At 45.6% G+C, this 20,987-nt stretch overlaps 1 protein-coding gene across 2 annotated transcripts in view; it reads left to right on the forward strand.

Annotated features, from left to right (window-relative positions):
- The first annotated feature begins 10,862 nt into the window (after window positions 1-10,862).
- The window catches only part of LOC147634108 (EH domain-containing protein 1-like), a 42,715-nt gene continuing 32,590 nt past the window's right edge, over window positions 10,863-20,987 (forward strand). Inside the window, exon 1 of one of the 2 annotated variants that reach the window (XM_086805217.1) lies at window positions 10,863-11,332. In XM_086805217.1, the coding sequence (XP_086661343.1) occupies window positions 11,248-11,332 (85 nt within the window). In that variant the 5' untranslated portion in view covers window positions 10,863-11,247. The remainder of the gene's footprint in view (window positions 11,333-20,987) is intronic. The other variant, XR_015266975.1, reaches the window with a different exon arrangement.

The raw sequence follows: 20,987 nt of genomic DNA on the forward strand, positions 1-20,987 counted from the left end.
AGCAAGATTTATAGTGAAGTTACAAGGAATATGTATGGACAGATCTCAATGGTACTTTTTGTTTGGTAAGCTGTGGAACAAATATGTGGAGCCTAAGAAAGTTTGCCTGGCTTGGTTGATCATGCACAGAGCCCTTTGGACACAGCAAAAAGCCCTCAGAATAACTGTTGGAGATGGGATGTAACATACCCATTGTAAATAACACTGTACTTGCTTCAGAGGTGAAAAATATATCTTAGCTTGTCATTTTTCCGATCAAAAAACTTCTATTTTTGGAAAATGAGCCATTTTTGCTTAGAAATTTGTAATTCTGAATCCAAATTTGGAATCTACGTGTAATTTTACGCTTAAAATAGTTTTTTCTGAACTAAAAACGGGTACCCGGAATGGGTTTAATTAAGCTTTTAAGCCCTTAAATCTGCGAACTTCCGACCAAAAATAGTAACTATCCAGGCGTCTAATCAACGAACGGAACACGCCCCCATGGTCACGGAGCAAGGCCGGACATTTTCGTCAAATAAAATTTTTTGACCCCCCCCGGGGCGGCGGGCGGCCGGCGTGGGCCCCACACGGGCGCCGCCCGTGAAAAAAACCGACAATCCGCCCGGGACACCCAAGCGTGTACACGACCTAGACGCACCCTCCAGCACACCCCTACACGTACCCCCTCCTCCCAGAACCCTCTATCCACGGGTGTCGCGCTCTCTCTCTCTTGGGGACACCTCCACCCCCATGTGTCACACTTTCTCTCTCCTCGAGACACCTCCACCCCCAGGTGTCTCACGCCCACACCCTCTCCCGGACACCTACACCACCCAGGTGTCACCCTCCCGTACCCGGACGTCCACCCTCCAGCACCTATAAAAGGACCCTCCCAGCCCCCTTCTCCAGACAAGCCCCAGCAAGCCTCTACGCGCAAGCTCTCTCTCAAGCTCTAGGACATGTCCTACACTCTTCTCCCCCCCCCCCCCCCCCCCGTGTGAATAGACTTTAAGTGTGCCTCTCCTTCAACCCTTGCCTTACTTTTCCCTAGGCCTCCCTAGACGTACACTCTTCTCAAGAGCTCTCCCAGTTAAGGACACCCCTCTCAATTCCCCCCCCCCCATATGCGGCGACTTAAACTTAGGCTAAGAGGTCGTTCCTGCCATAAGCCCAACAAGCTTTTCCTACCCCAAACGGACTCCGTTTTCGAATCCGTTTGAACCAATAGAATTCTCTCTTTTCTCTCCACGCTCCCAACCTCTTATATTCACCTCGTTTTCTCTCTATCCTCTTAAAACTCTAGTGCTCCTATGGCGCCGAAACGCCGCCGAATTGAAGAACCGCGCGCTGCCCAAGGAGGGAACGAGGCGAATCGCGTCCCTGTAATCGACTTCGCCCCTCTTGAAGCGAATAGGCATGAAAATGATAACCAGGTTGGTCATTTAATAAGTTTAACTAAAAATTCTCTCTTATGTAGTTTAATGCAAAGATTCGAAATAATAGGAAAGGAACCAAGGTTAAACCCTAGTATAGATGGCCTAAAGTACCTTATGGTTACTCTTAAGTAAAGTTATAGGAAAATAATCTTGCTTTTGAATCATTATCTTTCCAAAACGATGGTTTTTGTTAATGTGTGAATTCATTGAACAAAGGCTATGTCTTTCTTTCTATTGGATATACTGCTGGTTTATTGCTAACATGCAGGTACAGCTTCTCCCCCCCTTAGCTAACTCCGTGCTTGCCTGTGTAGACGGGCGGAGGATATAGCGAGGCCGGGAGTCGGCCCAGGGCAATCCCCTCCTATGCCACTGGGGATTGGTTTTCACCACCAGGGTGATGTATATATGCTGCCTAGTTCTGTGGGTCCAGGCTAGTGCGGTGACTTAACCCCCACCTCATGAGGAGACGTCCCCTCCGAAGAGCGAGAGGGTTTGGTACAAGCGTCAGTACCTGAGGGGGTGACAGGACGGCTTGGCCCTCATCGGCTGGCTGACGACGAGGGGAGACGGTCCGTGAGGTTTACCCAGCTGGTTGAGGCTGGAAGATCGAATTCTAGATTATCGATGTAGTTGTGGTTATGGTTATGGTTTGGACATGAGTTTGGATTGGAATATCGGCCCGGTTTCAGGGTCTTTGTAAATATTTTTTCACTGTAAGTATGTTCGTTGATTTCAATGTTATGCTAAGGAAGATTTCCTTTAAGGAATCAAGTGTAATTAATTAACAAAGGAATTTGTTTTTAAGTGTTTCACAGTGTGGTAGGACTTAATTAGGAAACAATTGAACGGGTGAGTGTGTGGAAAGTGGGAGAATGGATGCCCTGACGGTACCATTCTAAGGATGGGTGGACCCGATCAGTCGGGTAACTTTCTACTAGTCGTAACTTACGATACTTAGGGAATAATAGAGTCACGAACAAGACTTGTTTTAGGGGACCGAGCCAGCGGCCGTGCCTCTTGAAATACGGGGGAAAAAGGCGTTGGCTTCCTTGAACCAAGTGTGGGTCTTGTTCCATCTCCACGCACATTTCGTGCTGGGGATTAGAATTTCCTTTAGGATGACTACGCTTCCCCTGCGAGATAGAATTAGGTCCGTCCGTTTGCTCGTAACCTCGTATTTCTACGAGATCGAGGTGTCGTCAATCGGAAAATAATACGAGACTTAACTGCCTATCAAAAGGATTTCCCCGCCCTACGGGACGGGGGGCCTTACACGTGGTATCAGAGCGCGTTTAGACTTGGGAGATTTTTTATTGTATTCTCTTGTTACTCTAGAAATTCTTGTTAAACTAATCTAGTTACGGCTGGATGCAGGAGGACGAGATGGATCCCTATTCTCGCTTCCTGGTATTCCAATGCATGTTCATGACTGCTTGTCGCTCTTCCGAATTCGAGTTCCGTGACACTATGATGCACATTGTAGACAAGCTAACCCTTCCTCTTTACACTCGCATCGAAAGAGGATGGAACAGAACTGAGTATTGGCATCGTCGATCTACCTACTTCATCATTCGAGCTGAGCACGTCGGCAATCTCACCAACGACTTGAGGCGGATCCGATATGCCGAGATGTTGCGGATGGTTCGCCTGTTCTGGTTTATTGGCACTCCTCGTAACACCTATGTCACTATCGATGGGAATCGCATGTTGCAGAATCGATGGGTTTATGATAGGGTGACTCAAGTTGTATCCCCTGATAGAGTAGCCGTTACCCGTCTTTCTAGACGAGGTTTACCTCCCCTACCAGAGACTTATCGAGTTCTTGAAACCATGGGAGAACCCCCCTACTTTTTCAATGCTACCACCGCAGATCTTTATTAGGTTTCCTAGAGGACTACCATGTAAATAAATAAGATTGGATTTAGTCCAATCCTTGTAAATGGCTTGGTTTACTTGTAAATGGCTTGGTTTACTTGTAAATATTAAAGCTTGGAATAAAAAGTTTTGATTTTCACACTCATTGTCTTATGTGTATTAAACCGCCTAAGCGTCATAATTCTAAATTTAGCTTCTTATTGATAACCAGGATCGTCAACTTCTTGCTCCCAATGCATTATATACAGATACACAGGAGAAGAAGCTTCTCCTCAAACAAATGCAACCTCCCTCATTTAATGGGGCAGGTTCAAAGATTGAAAGGGATGCAGAAGTTTGGATAGAAGCCATGGACGATTACTTTTCGGCTGCTGGTACAGGAATTGGGAATCAATCCATGCTTGCTAGATTCCGTCTTACCGGGGACGCCAAACTTTGGTGGAAGCAATGGTGCCGAGATAAGGGCGTCACTGAAGATACCCAAACCTGGAGTGACATTAAGCAAGCTGTGAAGGGCCGTTATCTTCCCCCATCTCATGAATCTATTAAGATGAACGAGTTCTTCAGCCTCAAGCAGCTTAGCTTAACCTTGGAGGAATACTACTCAAAATTTGTCACACTTGGCAAATATGCTCCACCTATGTCGATCACTCAACAAGTGGCCCGATTTTGCCAAGGGCTGAATGAACCTTTGGATTCTCGCCTTGAAGCAATGAGGCCAACTACCTTACAAGATGCTCTTACTCGAGCCAAACCTCTGGCTAAAGAAGTAAAGAGTGGTCAAGCAAAGAAGAGAGTCTATCCTGAGTCTAACCCAAGGGGGCGCCTTCAGAGGAATTACCAATCGAATTTCCGCCACAACACTATTGGTCAGTACCCCAATAATTTTGTCCCCCGCAGTTATGCTAATTCCACTTCAGAATCCTATGGGGACCAAAGGTGCTTTTATTGCAATGAGGTTGGCCACTTCCGGAATGAATGCCCCAAACTTGCAAGATCCTCTCTCAATCCTAATGTCATTCCTGCTCCACAAGGCGGCCGGGGAGTTCAAGGTCGTGGGACTCCTAATAACCGCCAGGCTGGACGAGGTGGTGGTGGACGTGGTAGAGGTCGTGGAGTGACTGCCCGTGTCTGCTCTATGATTGGTGAACCGACTTTAGAGATGGAAGAAGAAGAGCAAGCCACCATTCATGCAGCTATAGAACATCAAGGACCTAATCAGCAGTTTTCTGTTATCCAAGCTCCGGCCACTTATCAAGGTAGATCTTTCCAGCTTTTGGTTGATTGTGGTAGTACGCATTCATTTCTTTCTCCAAAATGCTTGCGTAAGTTACAGTTAGATCAAAAACCAGCCCAAGCAATGATTGTTGAGTTAGCTAGTGGAAAAGAAGAAGTATCCCGACATTGTGTGGGAGATCTTGAATTTGAATTGGATGGTGAATCAACCCATGGGTATTTTAGAAGCTTACCATTAGGGATTTATGATGGAATCCTTGGTATGGATTGGTTAATTGCAAACAATGCTGACATTCACTGTGCTGAAGGAAGCATCACTTTTAAGAATAGTCAAGGACAGGTAGTATCAGCCCAGGGAAAAACAGGTAAACCCAAATTTCATTTGGTCAAAGCTAATCGACTTCTTAAGGGAGTGCGCAAGGGCCAACAGATCTTCCTTGTCAAACTCAACAAGGTAGAAGAAAGCAACCCAGATTTAGAACCCTCTTGGCTCCAGGAGTTTTCAGATATCTTTCCAGAGGAACTTACAAAACTACCCCCATCTCGAGAAGTAGATCATGGGATTGAGTTAATCCCTGGTGCTGAATCAGTTTCAAGGAGACCTTACAAAATGTCTCTTCCCGAAGCCATAGAGCTCAAGGAACAACTTAGGCAGCTCATTGATCAAGGATTCATTCGCCCTAGTAATTCCCCATGGGGAGCGCCTGTTCTTTTCCAGAGAAAGAAGGATGGCTCGCTTCGGCTTTGTATTGACTACCGAGGCCTAAACAAGGTCACTGTCAAAAACAAATACCCCATTCCTCGCATCGACGAACTTCTTGACAGACTTTATGGATCCAAAGTTTTCTCCAAGATGGATTTAAGGTCTGGCTACTATCAAATTAGGATCAAGGAATCAGATATCTCTAAAACCGCTTTCAATACCCGCTATGGCCACTATGAATTTACAGTCATGCCATTCGGATTAACCAATGCTCCCGCCACCTTCAACCGCCTGATGCAGGATATCTTCCGACCCTACTTGGATGAATTTGTCCTTGTCTTCTTCGATGACATCTTGGTCTATTCTCAGTCAAAAGAGGAACATGAGGAGCATGTACGCAAAGTATTGCAAATACTGCGCGAACATAAGCTCTATGCCAAGAAAAGCAAATGTACCTTCTTCACTTCCCAAATTGAATATCTAGGGTTCATTGTCTCCTCAAAGGGCATCTCAGTAGACCCTGCCAAAGTCAAGGATATATTGGAATGGCCACCCCCTAGGACAGTCAAAGAAATCCGTGGGTTTCTAGGCATCACAGGATGGTATAGGATCTTCATCAAGGATTATGCCAAGATAGCCGCACCCTTAACTGATCTCCTCAAGAAGGAATGCAAGATAGTATGGTTACCAATCCACCAAATCAGTTTTAGCCAACTTAAAGCTATCCTCACCTCAGCACCAGTTCTGAAGCTCCCTGACTTCACCAAAGAGTTTGAGGTTGTCACTGATGCTAGTGGCCTTGCACTTGGTGGTGTCTTAATTCAAGAAGGAAGGCCTGTGGCTTACACTTCTCGTAAGCTTAAATCCTATGAAGTCAATTATGCCACCCATGATTTGGAACTCCTTGCAGTTGTTCATTGTTCCAAGTTATGGAGACACTATCTCTTAGGCCGTAAGTTTCTGCTTGTAACTGACCACCAGAGCTTAAAGTGGATCTTCACCCAGCCCAATCTCAACATGAGGCAAAGGAGGTGGATTGAGATTCTGCAAGAGTTTGATTTTGATATCAAATTTCGTCCTGGAAAGGACAATGTTGTAGCAGATGCCCTCAGTCGCAAATCCTTCCTAAGTGCAATCTCTATGCCAAATAACCCCATCCTAGAGAAGGTAAAGCAGGTTTCACTTCATGACCCTGATTACCAAAAGCTAGTAAGTCTGGTTCACAAGGAGGCACCCACAGAAAAGGAAAATATATTGATCAAGGGATACACCCTCGATGATGAATGCCTCTACTTCATGCATAGGTTATGTATCCCCAAAGATCTTGCACTAAAGAAGATGATCTTGTATGAAGCTCATGATAGCCCAGTAGCAGGACATCCAGGTTATGCAAAAACCTTGAATGCCTTAAGGAGAAGTTATTTTTGGCCTGGAATGAAGAGAGATATCCTTCAATACATCAGACAATGCCTTTCATGTCAAAGGATTAAAGCTGAAAGAATCAAAATGCCCGGGAAACTCCAACCTCTGGACATTCCTCAGATGAAGTGGGAATGTATCAGTATGGATTTTGTCACAAGTCTTCCCACAACACAAGGAGGGTATGATTCTATATTAGTAGTTGTGGATATGCTTACCAAAGTCACTCATATTATCCCAGTAAAGAAGACATTTAAATCTTCTGATATTGCCCGCCTTTTCATCAAGGAAATCTTTAGGCTTCATGGATTGCCAAAAAGAATAGTCAGTGACCGGGACTCTGACTTCACTTCAAAGTTCTGGACATCATTATTCCAGGCTATTGGAACACAACTTTGTTTCAGTACAGCTTACCACCCAGAAACAGATGGTCAAACTGAGAGAGTTAATCAGGTTATAGAAGACATCCTGAGAGCCTATTGTGGGCGTGAACCAAAGAAGTGGATTCAGTATCTCCCTCTAGTGGAATTCTCTTACAATACATCCTATCACCAAAGCATAGGGATGTCACCATTCAAAGCTCTTTATGGTCAGGAGTGTTTATCTCCCTTAAATTTCTCTGACCCCACACTAAAGGTTGAAGCCTCCAGGATAATGCTTGAAGAAATGGAAGAACAAACCAAAGCTATTCGTAAGGATATTAAAGCCGCCCAGGATCGACAGAAGCATTATGCTGATACCAAAAGATCTGACAGAATTTTTCAGCAAGGAGACAAAGTTTTTCTTCGAGTGCGGCCAAAGAGAAGTTCTTTATCTCTTGGAAAATTTAGGAAACTGAGTCCAAGGTATTGTGGGCCTTATGAAGTCATCAAATGTTTGGGAAAACATGCCTACAAACTTCGCCTCCCAACCCACCTCAAGATCCATGATGTATTCCATGTTAGCTTACTAAAGCCATATGTGCCTCATCCTGATCATGTTCTTGATGATGAACAAATTGTAATGCCAACTCAGGGAGTCCTTGAAATGAGACCTAATAGAATCATCGACTCTAGAGAAAGAGTGCTTCGCAATAGAATCCTTAGGGAACATTTAGTGGAATGGAAAGATTACCCTGAGGAGGATGCCACTTGGGAGGAAGAGTCAACCCTCCAAAAGAATTACCCAGAGTTCGTGCCGAGATGAGGACATCTCGAGTTCTTTTAGTAGGGAAGGATGTAACATACCCATTGTAAATAACACTGTACTTGCTTCAGAGTTGAAAAATATATCTTAGCTTGTCATTTTTCCGATCAAAAAACTTCTATTTTTGGAAAATGAGCCATTTTTGCTTAGAAATTTGTAATTCTGAATCCAAATTTGGAATCTACGTGTAATTTTACGCTTAAAATAGTTTTTTCTGAACTAAAAACGGGTACCCGGAATGGGTTTAATTAAGCTTTTAAGCCCTTAAATCTGCGAACTTCCGACCAAAAATAGTAACTATCCAGGCGTCTAATCAACGAACGGAACACGCCCCCATGGTCACGGAGCAAGGCCGGACATTTTCGTCAAATAAAATTTTTTGACCCCCCCGGGGCGGCGGGCGGCCGGCGTGGGCCCCACACGGGCGCCGCCCGTGAAAAAAACCGACAATCCACCCGGGACACCCAAGCGTGTACACGACCTAGACGCACCCTCCAGCACACCCCTACACGTACCCCCTCCTCCCAGAACCCTCTATCCACAGGTGTCGCGCTCTCTCTCTCTTGGGGACACCTCCACCCCCATGTGTCACACTTTCTCTCTCCTCGAGACACCTCCACCCCCAGGTGTCTCACGCCCACACCCTCTCCCGGACACCTACACCACCCAGGTGTCACCCTCCCGTACCCGGACGTCCACCCTCCAGCACCTATAAAAGGACCCTCCCAGCCCCCTTCTCCAGACAAGCCCCAGCAAGCCTCTACGCGCAAGCTCTCTCTCAAGCTCTAGGACATGTCCTACACTCTTCTTTCCCCCCCCCGTGTGAATAGACTTTAAGTGTGCCTCTCCTTCAACCCTTGCCTTACTTTTCCCTAGGCCTCCCTAGACGTACACTCTTCTCAAGAGCTCTCCCAGTTAAGGACACCCCTCTCAATTCCCCCCCCCCCCATATGCGGCGACTTAAACTTAGGCTAAGAGGTCGTTCCTGCCCATAAGCCCAACAAGCTTTTCCTACCCCAAACGGACTCCGTTTTCGAATCCGTTTGAACCAATAGAATTCTCTCTTTTCTCTCCACGCTCCCAACCTCTTATATTCACCTCGTTTTCTCTCTATCCTCTTAAAACTCTAGTGCTCCTATGGCGCCGAAACGCCGCCGAATTGAAGAACCGCGCGCTGCCCAAGGAGGGAACGAGGCGAATCGCGTCCCTGTAATCGACTTCGCCCCTCTTGAAGCGAATAGGCATGAAAATGATAACCAGGTTGGTCATTTAATAAGTTTAACTAAAAATTCTCTCTTATGTAGTTTAATGCAAAGATTCGAAATAATAGGAAAGGAACCAAGGTTAAACCCTAGTATAGATGGCCTAAAGTACCTTATGGTTACTCTTAAGTAAAGTTATAGGAAAATAATCTTGCTTTTGAATCATTATCTTTCCAAAACGATGGTTTTTGTTAATGTGTGAATTCATTGAACAAAGGCTATGTCTTTCTTTCTATTGGATATACTGCTGGTTTATTGCTAACATGCAGGTACAGCTTCTCCTCCCCTTAGCTAACTCCGTGCTTGCCTGTGTAGACGGGCGGAGGATATAGCGAGGCCGGGAGTCGGCCCAGGGCAATCCCCTCCTATGCCACTGGGGATTGGTTTTCACCACCAGGGTGATGTATATATGCTGCCTAGTTCTGTGGGTCCAGGCTAGTGCGGTGACTTAACCCCCACCTCATGAGGAGACGTCCCCTCCGAAGAGCGAGAGGGTTTGGTACAAGCGTCAGTACCTGAGGGGGTGACAGGACGGCTTGGCCCTCATCGGCTGGCTGACGACGAGGGGAGACGGTCCGTGAGGTTTACCCAGCTGGTTGAGGCTGGAAGATCGAATTCTAGATTATCGATGTAGTTGTGGTTATGGTTATGGTTTGGACATGAGTTTGGATTGGAATATCGGCCCGGTTTCAGGGTCTTTGTAAATATTTTTTCACTGTAAGTATGTTCGTTGATTTCAATGTTATGCTAAGGAAGATTTCCTTTAAGGAATCAAGTGTAATTAATTAACAAAGGAATTTGTTTTTAAGTGTTTCACAGTGTGGTAGGACTTAATTAGGAAACAATTGAACGGGTGAGTGTGTGGAAAGTGGGAGAATGGATGCCCTGACGGTACCATTCTAAGGATGGGTGGACCCGATCAGTCGGGTAACTTTCTACTAGTCGTAACTTACGATACTTAGGGAATAATAGAGTCACGAACAAGACTTGTTTTAGGGGACCGAGCCAGCGGCCGTGCCTCTTGAAATACGGGGGAAAAAGGCGTTGGCTTCCTTGAACCAAGTGTGGGTCTTGTTCCATCTCCACGCACATTTCGTGCTGGGGATTAGAATTTCCTTTAGGATGACTACGCTTCCCCTGCGAGATAGAATTAGGTCCGTCCGTTTGCTCGTAACCTCGTATTTCTACGAGATCGAGGTGTCGTCAATCGGAAAATAATACGAGACTTAACTGCCTATCAAAAGGATTCCCCCGCCCTACGGGACGGGGGGCCTTACACGGGAAATGTCCCCTTGCAAAAATGTGCTTTAATGCCTTGGCCAGATGTATTCAAAATTGGAATGGTTACTCATTAGGCTAGAAAAATTGGTTACTAGGAGATAGCATTGGGTGCACCATGGAGTTATGGGCAATTTTGAGAAATGAAATGTTGTGGTGTATTTGGTTGCATAGACTTGAGGTCATGTTTAACAGCAATCCTACTAACAACATCTGGTTGAAAGAGAATTTGGTTCATACAGGTGAAAGATACATACAAAGGAGGCTGAAGGATCTGGACTCTCAATTAGGGAAACTTCACAGCAAAGCTAAAGACCTCCTCCCCTTCCCGAACCTCCAAATTCTTCTCACGTGGTAGGTTTGTGAAACTCTTCCTTAAGATAATACTAGTGGACTATAAACACGTGGACTAGCATTGCTCTTTATATGTTGTAACTTCTTTCTCTAATCTCTTAATATAAGCATCCTTTATTTGAAACTCGAATGGAGAACTGGTCTGATTTATTTTGTTGCTTTTTAAATTCCTAGCTTGTAAATCACACATTCTTGGTGCATGTTGTACTCCTCCTATGTGCTTTTAATGGAGTAGACATTTTAGCTCGTGTTCATTGTCCAAGGGTTCAGGAGAGGGGCCAGGACAATGGCCCAATACCATAGGAAGCTTGCGAAGGTGTAGGACAAAATAGAGGACGAGTCTAGCTACAACAATTAAAACTTTTACGCATGGCCGACTCGCGCGCGCCGAAAGGAAAGGAATGAGAGGCCAACGAGGGAGGCCTCAAAGTAGTAGTACCTCTGATCTGTAGCTTAGTTAACCTTCGACGTTCAGAAAGAAAGATCACCACAGGCAGAGAAAGAGAGGGGAGAGATGGATATCCTTGCTGTTCGGCATATCAATTATGCCAAGCGAGACGAGCAGCTATTCAAGCAGTGGTTCGACTATGCAGATTCAGGTATGCCCGCTTCTCTTTACACTTGTTGCAGCGGCGCCTCAGAAGCCTAGGTTTTTTCAAGAATGAGGGTTTTCTCTTTGTTGCGGTACCCCTGCTGCAATGGCACTCTCAGAAGCCTAGCGTTTCCCTGTGATTCCAAGAATTGAAGAAGATCAGCTATGGGTTCCCTGGATATGTAAAAATTTGACGTTGGCTTGTCCAGCTGCTATATACCAGATCTGGACTGTTATAACTCTCAGCATTATATCGAAGGTGGTGGGTTTTCGCCTTGATTTCTCGGAAATGGAGGATCTCCTGCCTTCTGGAGTCTAGTCTGTTCTAAGCATTACATCTTTTGCATCGATCAAGCATTAACGTTTCACACATCCTGTACTAAGCATTAGATCTTTTGCATCGATCAAGCAATAACGTTTCACACATCTCCTGCCTTCTGGAGTCTAGTCTGTACTAAGCATTAGATCTTTTGCATCGATCAAGCAATAACGTTTCACACATCCTGTCCTGCAGAAATGGCCTTTCTCTTGATTGGGGTGGACGGTCTAAACTGCTGTATGCATGTATGTATGTACGTATACATGCATGCATGTGTATATGAATGCTTATGTATGCAGGTATGTTCCTGCATGTATCTGTAGGTATGTATGTGGATGCAACTATAGGGACGGGTGGGTGTTATCAAATCAATGCACTGAGACAAGTTGATAATAGTGGGCAACGGTTCATTAGCATTTTTTAAAATAATCTATGATACTAAGGAGAAGCATGGGGAGTAGTATCGTTTTTCTGCTATATGCCATACCATAGATTGATAAGAGAGAGGACGTGAATGATTGGTCACAGAAGGCACACAATCCCTTAGATTCATGGGAAAATTGAAGTTCTAGCGAAGCTTGGGTACTCAATTAACGTTATAGGCTGTAAGCTCTGGTTGATCTTCTAAAATGCACTTCAAGCAATCAAGGGCCTCAATGAAGCCCTGGCCACACAAAACATGGCTTTTGCAACATCACAAGAAAAATGGGGAAAGAATGGTGTTGACATTCTGATTGCTGATGTAGCTCAAAGATATCTGCATGCATGGGGCAGTTCCGATTAGAATGTGCCACCTCACAGCAGTGAAAACATCTATTTTTCTTCTTGTGGTTTTCAACTTCTTCTGGAGATAGAGGTCTGGTCAGTTTGTTTTGGGCATTGTGTCCCTTAGAGCCAAATCAACAGTATTAATACGGTAAATGCATCTTATACCCCTCTTTAAAGGTGGTTCACTGTTGGAAATCAAAGCTTCCCCCTTGTGCAGCTACCAGCTAGCTCTATTACGTAAGGCTTCCTTTATGAGGAGAAGCTGCTTTGTGTTTGGCAGCTCAGACACCCGGCATGTTTGGGCTTGTACATCAGATGTTGGTCGAGTGTGGCTAGATGGCAGCCGACAAGAGATGGCTTGGATAGGTTTGGCACACATCCAAATAGGCTACATGTAAGTTTACTGTGTTTCTATCCTGATATTAATTTGCTTCATGAGTTTACTTAAAGTACAGCCGGATGTGTGTGGTCGGGCATGACTAACGTGGAGCTAGATCGTTGCGGAAACATATATTAAGGCAGGTCCAGCCCATAGTGAATCTCTTGGATATCATAGATCAAGTTACCACCTATCTTCATGCAAGTTGTAAGGTCTCCATAGACCTAACCAAGGATTATCTGACATAGAACCATAGGGGACTAGGGTTAGACCCACATACCAAAGAAACCCTAACAGGGTTTTTGTGGATCCAGTGTTGTACACATCTCATGACTGCCAAAAATTGTGTAGGAACTCACCACCCAGCTGTAGTTCTAGTGCCTCGGAACTATCCTTGAGCCAGAGGTCTGATTGCTGCGAGCTTGCCAAGCCGAGATGACCCCAACTTGGTGTCTCATACCACCAAGCCGAGCCACCCGCTTGTTGCAGCAGTTGCATGGCCATGAGGTCCTTGCATACCCTTGGCAACTCTCCTGTTCACTGCATGGATACCTCTCATAACTCATAAGTTCCCCCAACGTCACTTATATAGCAATAACCCAGCTATGATTGGCCCTTCTTTATTTCTAAGCTTTTAGCTATAACTATCCTCTTGCTATTATTGTCACATGCATTGTGCACTTGGATGCCACGTGGGCATATCTGTAGTGAGTCCTTGTCTAGGGACGAGTCAACCAAGGTTCCATTGTAAAGCATCATGGTCAGGTGTACAAGTCCCGTACATGGTCATGGTCAAGGGTGCATGTCCCACACATGATTTGAGTGCATGTCTTGCACGTCTTGGTAACCCTTTGGAATGATATAGAGGTGTTCTGGGCACTTAACTATACTCTAGGTCTAGGAGTCAGTATCCAGGAGCGTGCATGTATGTGAACGGTGAACCCATCCTGGGGATGGCAAATAGCAACTTGTGGAAGGGGAAGATGGCGTGTTGATGGCCATGGGTTGTGGACAGTCCTTTGTGAAAGAACACGGAGCACAGAGCACCAAGCGAATAGAGGCGCAACACGTGGAAGACGAGAGCACCAAGCGAACAGAGGTGCAGCATGCAGAAGACGGCCATCAACCAGCCAGGTCCCTCCCCCACCCAAACATCCCATGAGACCATCAATAAAGGTGGGGGATGTGGGGAGACCAAGGGCATTTTCGCCCTATATAGAGGGGTTAATTTAACCCCAACCCGCTATGTGGGATAATAGACTATTGAGAGAGCAAAAATGCATTTTGAAAGGCTGTTGCCGGTTGGCCTTCCCTTAGGGCACTCCCATCCGTCAACCCACTCACCTGGAAGGGGTGGTGGAGGGATGAGGGGGCCCTAAGGGTCTTTTGACCCTTATACTAAGGGTTTTTAACCCTTTTCAATGCATGTGGGATAATTTCCTTACACGTGGCAGTTGAGGCGACGGCTCTTTCGAACGCCTCCCTTGGCGTCGAACTCGGCTCCACGACGATCATGGGAGATGGCGATCTTGGGCATAGAGGCTTTACGAAGAGCTTGGCTTGGCTCAGCCCAACAATGTGTACACACAAGCGGGAGCAAACGACGAGTAGAGCAAGGCGAGGAGAGCGATCCGCCTTGATACCATGTTGAGAGAGCAAGTATGCATGTTGAAAGGCCACTGCCGGGCCGGCCTTCCCTTAGGGCCCTCCCATCCCTCAACCCACTCACCTATAAAGGGTGGTGGAGGGATGAGGGAGGCCTAAGGGTCTTTTGACCCTTATACTAAGGGTTTTTAACCCTTTTCAATGCATGTGGGATAATTCCCTTACATGTGGGAGCTGAGGAGACTACCCTTTCCAACATAGACTGCGATGTGGCAGTGTGAAGTGGAGGAGCAAGAATCCATTCCAACACCCCCCTTGGATGCGAAGCCAGCAAGAGCCTACGAGGCTCTGATACCATGAAAGAATGCAGAGCACAGAGCACCAAGCAAACAGAGGCACAACATGCGGAAGACGGGAGCACCAAGCGAATGGAGGCGCAGCAACGCAAAAGACGGCCATGAACCGGTTGGGTCTGTACCCCCCCACCCAAACATCCCATGAGACCACCAATAAAGGTGGGGGATGAGGGGAGACCAAGGACATTTTTGCCCTATATATAGGGTTAATTTAATCCCAATCTACTATGTGGGATAACAGACTTGCCATGTGGCAGCGTGAGAAGCGGAGGAGCAAGAATCCATTCCAACACTTTGGCCAGGCCCACGCGTGTGAATAGAACCTATAGGGGCTCCTAGTCTTAGGGACTCGCATGTGTGAATATATGGCCTATTTACAAGTCGTGAGCCTTTATGTGCCAGTCAGCCAGATTATGTTACATATCTAGCACTAACCCTTGGGGTTAGGGACTAATCCAATAGGGATAGGGGAGCCTTGTAATTAGAAAAAGCAGGCGAATTCAGGTGGCTAAGGTTCAGATTTTATTAATCCAAGGCTATTGGCTATTTATGATTGGACTGTTGTTTATAGCAACAATGAGCACTATATAAGTGAGTCTTGGGTTATTGTCGATTCATTGTGGTCTGGACTTGGGCCAAGAGCTTACTCCTGCCATTGACATGGCGGATCATGGTTAGTCTTGCCGAGGGTCCTTGTGGGCAGGCATTGGTGGTATGGAATGCTAGGGTTGATTGGCATGGACTCGTGGGAGTGGAACCTTAGCCCTTGGGTTGGGGGAGGTTTGCGGTGGGGTGGTGAGCTTGCCTGCACCCTTCTTTGTTTGTATTAATCTTGTTTATGCTTGTGTATTAGGCCTGCAAACAAACGAATAAACAAACAAGGGGGTGCAGGCCTGACTCACCTCCCAACCATGACAGCCGTGGGCAAGCCCACAGTCTTGGCTGTCCCCACCGAGCCACGAGCTGAGCGAACTAGGTTGACGTACTGACCAATCTCCTCCTCGCGACGTCCCATACCGCCACGAAGCTGCCCTCGCGGGCCTTGAGATTGCTGCCGGCCTCGGTTGCGTAAAGCAAGTGCACGTCTGCACTAGATCTAGGCTCCAAGACCATAGAGCTCTCACAAACTCGCGAGACTCTCTATATCCCAATAACTAACCTTGGCCACCCTTTTATAGGCTCTTGGCCGGTCATCGGGCGTCCACACTTGGGCGCCCGCTCGTCCATACTTGGGTGCCGCCCGTTAGTATTTCCCTAACTCAGCTCGTCAATCAGCATGCCTAGTTCCAAGCTTCCCCAAGCCTCGAAACTAGTCTTGCGTGCGTGTAGCACACGGTAGATACACACTGTGCACATGACATACTCCCCTTCCTCTACGAGCTCACTGAAACGCCAGGGTAATCTCTTTGAAGAGTAGTCAATGTCTCCCATGTAGCGTCCTCCTCAACACGATCCTTCCACTTGATCTTGTATTCCGTGATAAGCGTCTTACGCAACACGAAATCCAAGAATTATTTCAGGTTCGTGCGGAACAAATGTCATGTCCTCGACATCTATAATTTCTTGAGGAGTAACTAACTGATCTGCTCCACCAGTACTTTCTTAAGTCTACTGACATGAAATACAGGATGAACTTTCACATGAGAAGGCAAATCCAATTCATATGCAACTGAACCGGTCCACAGTATCTAGGGGATAATTTCGGAGATCTACGTGTCCGTAAAGTCTCGGAATCTTTCGGAACTCGCAAATACACCATCGTTCCTTCAGAGAACTCTCTGGGTGAACGATGTCTATTAGAATAAAACCTGTCTCGGTCTTGAGCACTTCTAATAGATTCCTTCGCAACTTGTAACATTTCCTGCATATCTTGCAAAAAATTACGTGCTGCATCATGCTGAAGTCCTGAGAATCCTACTGTAACAGGTGATCGAGGTTGAAAACCATACATAAGCATGAAAGGACTAAACCTTGTACTCGTATGCTTAGTATTGTTATATGCAAATTCTAACATAGGAAGATAATCCTCCCATGAACTCTGTCTTTTGGATACATATGCTCGAAGCATATCCTCAAAAATTTGATTCACTCTTTCAGTCTGGCCATCAGATTGAGGATGATCAGAATAACTCAAATTCAAAGTTGTTTCCAACTTCTCAAAAACAAGTTTCCAAAAATCACTCGTAAACTTAGAGTCCCTATCACTGACTATGTCCTGCGGTAACCCGTACAGTCTAAACAATTGCTCGATAAACTGCCGAGCTAATTGCGTAGCTGTAATAGTCTTCCGGGTCGGTAAAAATCTAGCCATTTTTGTCAAGCGATCTATCACAATCCAAATAGAATCGTGGCCTTGATGTGTTCTTGGCAATCCGGTAATAAAATCCATGGAAATACTTTCCCATTTATTACTTGGGATTTGCAAAGGATGCAACAACCCAGCCTGTCTAAAGCGTTCAGCTTTATTTGCCTGACAAATTTGACACTTGAGAACATAATCTTCTACATACCCTTTCATCTTTGGCCAATAAAAAGTGTGTTTCACTAACGATAGTGTTCTGTGTACCCCAGGGTGTCCAGCAGAAGGGGCGTCGTGACACTCCTTAAGAATCTTGGACCTAATGTCCGGGATCTGTGGTACACAAATTTTGTCATTACGGAATAGTAAACCATTCCGAATCATCCACTGGCCTCGTGCAGCCTGAATGGTAGACTGCGCAGTCATCGAGTCTTGGTCAATCAATGAGCTCCCGTTTTGGATCTTCTGCCAAAATGGACCAAAATAACTATCAGTCCTGCAAAGCCCTCTCAATGACTGAAATAAGTCAGTAGAAATCTTGGTGAACGACAAAGTATTCACCTTTCGAATGGAAAGGTGGAGCAAATGTAGCAAGTGGACTAGGTGCTTTATTAGGCATCAAGATGATAATGACTTGACTCGACTAAGCGCATCTGCAATACTATTCATGGACCCTTTCGGATAACGGTATCTCAAAATAAAAATCTTGCATTAACTCCACCCAACGAGCTTTCCTTCCTCTCAAATCATCCACATCACACACATATTTGATTGATTGATGATCAGTCAATACCACAAACTTGGAGCCATATAAATAATGTCTCCAAACCTTGAGAGCATGAAGCACAGCATAAAGCTCCTTCTCAAGGGTCAGCCAACGAGATTGAGTGTCGTCTAGCTTTTTACTTTCAAAAGCAACCGGTCTACCATCTTGAAATAGAGCAGCCCCGATAGCATAGTCACTGGCATCAGTTTCAAGAACATAAGGCCGAATAGGATCAGGTAATGTTAAGATAGGTGCTTCCTTGACTTTATCTTTCAAAAGTCTGAAGGCTATATCCAAATCGTTATTCCAAGAGATAGGCTGATTTGACTTATGTCCACGACCTTATAAGTCGGTCATCGGTAGTGTGAGCTGAGAGTACTCCCGTACAGATTTCCGAAGAAAAACAACAAAACCGAGAAAAGAACGAAGTTGTTTCACTGTTTGTGGTATAGGCCAGTCCAGAACCACTCTTTTTCAGCTTGCATACAAGCTTCTCCTTTCCATTTACTGCATAACCCTCTGGCTGTTGCATATATATCTCCTCATGGAGATCACCGTGAAGAAAAGCAGTCTTCACATCCATCTGAATCAAATCCAGATCATCATGAGCAACCAAAGCTAATACAGCTCTAAGTGTGGTCATTTTGACCACTGGAGAGAAGATCTCATCAAAGTCCACACCATATTCCTGCTTGAAGCCCTTAGCCACTAACCTGGCTTTGTATCTTGGCTTTGCATCAGGTGCAACTTTGAGCCTGTAAACCCACTTGCATGGCAAAACCTTCTTGCCTGTAGGTAAATGCACCAACTTCCATGTTCCATTTTTGTGCAGAGAATCCATCTCTGACTTCATGGCACGCTCCCAAAGAGCCTTGTCTGCTCTCTGTAAAGCCTTCTTATAACATGAGGGCTCCCCACAGTCAGTGAGCATCAAGTAGTCAACCCCTGGAACAAACCTGTCAGGGGCTCTGGAGGGTCTAGTGGACCTCCGTACCCAATGACCATCATTTGCAGGTTGCTGTCCAGCCTGCATATCACCCATTGGTGGCTCCTGTTCCATGCCATAAGGCTGAAATATCATGCCCGGTATCTCCTCTAACTGTGGTATATCCATAGGGATATCTTTTGCCATCTCTGGCTGTCCATTTGGACCATTTTCAGCACCATTTAAGGGCTGGTTTTGCTGCTGTAATGGCTGATTTACAGCCCTTGGTTGTTGTCCATGATGTCCATCATCATCAAAGATGACTCTGCCAGGCTCCTGTTGCCTTGCAGCCTCCTTATACATGCATGTTTCATCAAAAATGACATCATTGCTGCGTATAATCTTTCTATTCACTGGATCCCAAAGTCTATACCCCATTTCACCTCTGTCACCATATCCTAGGAATATGCATTTATGAGACTTAGGGTCAAGTTTGGTGCGCTTCCCTGCGTATGTGCACGTACGCAACGCAACCAAACACTCTCAAGTGTTTGTATGACGGAGGCTTCCCTGTCCATACTTCTTCTGGCACTTTACCACCAAGCCTCGTGTTAGGTGACCTGTTTATAAGATGAACGGCTGTCATAACAGCTTCAGCCCAAAAACCATGAGGTAATGCAGCATGTGACAACATAGAACGGACCTTCTCCTGTACGGTCCTGTTCATCCTCTCTGCTGTCCCGTTTTGTGGAGGATCATAAGGAGTAGAGAGCTCCCTCTTGATGCCTTTAGCATCACAAAAGTCCTGAAACTGTTTGGACATATACTCTCCACCATTGTCGGAACGCAAAGCCTTCAGTGTTTTGCCAGTTTGATTCTCAACAAGAGCAACAAACTTCTCAAACACTGAGAATGTATCACTCTTCAAACGAAGAGGATAAACCCACACCTTGCGTGTGGCATCATCTATAAAAGACACAAAATATTTTGTCCCTCCCAAAGAAAGCTGAGGCATCTCACATACATCTGTATGCACAAGCTCTAACTGAGCATCTTTCTGTCCAAGAGCTTTCTTGTGGGGGCACTGGAGTTGCCTGCCATATATACAATGCTCACAAAACTAAAAACTTGAAAACTTTAGAGAAGGCAAGTAAACCAAACGAGACAATTGCTCCATTCCTTTGACACTCATGTGTCCCAACCGGCTATGCCACATAGAGATTTCCGGCAGCTCGGTTGCATTTACATTAGCATGGTGACAAACACCTGCATGCATGAAGTAAAGAGTGTCCACCTTAGAGCCTCTGGCAACAACCAGTGAGCCCGTACTAATCTTCCACTTTCCACGACCAAATGTGGTAACATAATCAGCATCATCAAGCTGTCCAGTAGAAAGCAGGTTCTTCTTGATCTCAGGCACATGCCTGACATCATGGAGCATAAGCTGTGAGCCATCTGAAAACACAAGCCTCACATCACCTCTACCAAGAATCTTGCATGCATGGTTGTCACCCAAATAAACTACTCCTTCATTGCCAGCAGTATACCTGACAAACAAGTCTCTGCAACCTGTGACATGAAAGGAGGCACCTGAATCAATGATCCATGAGTGCATACCATGACTATCTCCTGTAAGAAGTGAATGGGCATCAAGCGAAGACGTGAATAGGACCTCATCCTCACTGTCACCTGCATGTGACACATTGACTTCTTCAATCTTGACTCCACTTTTGCCCTTTGGCTTTACATCTTTGGCTTCACCTTTGTCTTTGTCTTTTTCTTTGCCCTTTTTCTTTGCCCTTTTCCTTTTGATCATTCTTCCATTTGTAGCATTGCTTTTTGATGTGTCCCTTCTTGCCACAATAATGGCATTCCAAGTCCTTTTTGGAGCGGGACTTGCTCCTTCCCCGTTCTTGGCTTTTACCCCTTTGCTGGGATCTCCCACGTGCATTCATTGCATTGGACTTTCCAACAGAATTGTTCTTCCTGTTCATCTCTTCTTGAAGAAGAGCACCCTCCACATCTGCATATGACAGCATAGCATTCGAATTGCTAGTGGCTGTTCTGAATGTGTCCCAACTCTCTGGCAAAGTGCATAAGAGAAAGGTGGCTTTGAACTCATCGTCCATTGCCAACTTTTGATTTATAACTTGGTTGACAATACCATTAAACTCATTTAGATGGGCTGCCATAGACGCCCCTTCCTTCATCTGAAGACCTATGAGTTTCTTCAACCAATACACTT

The sequence above is a fragment of the Cibotium barometz genome, chromosome 11, assembly GCF_041138505.1.
Source record: "Cibotium barometz isolate CiBa-2024 chromosome 11, ASM4113850v1, whole genome shotgun sequence".
NCBI classification, from domain to species: Eukaryota; Viridiplantae; Streptophyta; class Polypodiopsida; order Cyatheales; family Cibotiaceae; genus Cibotium; species Cibotium barometz.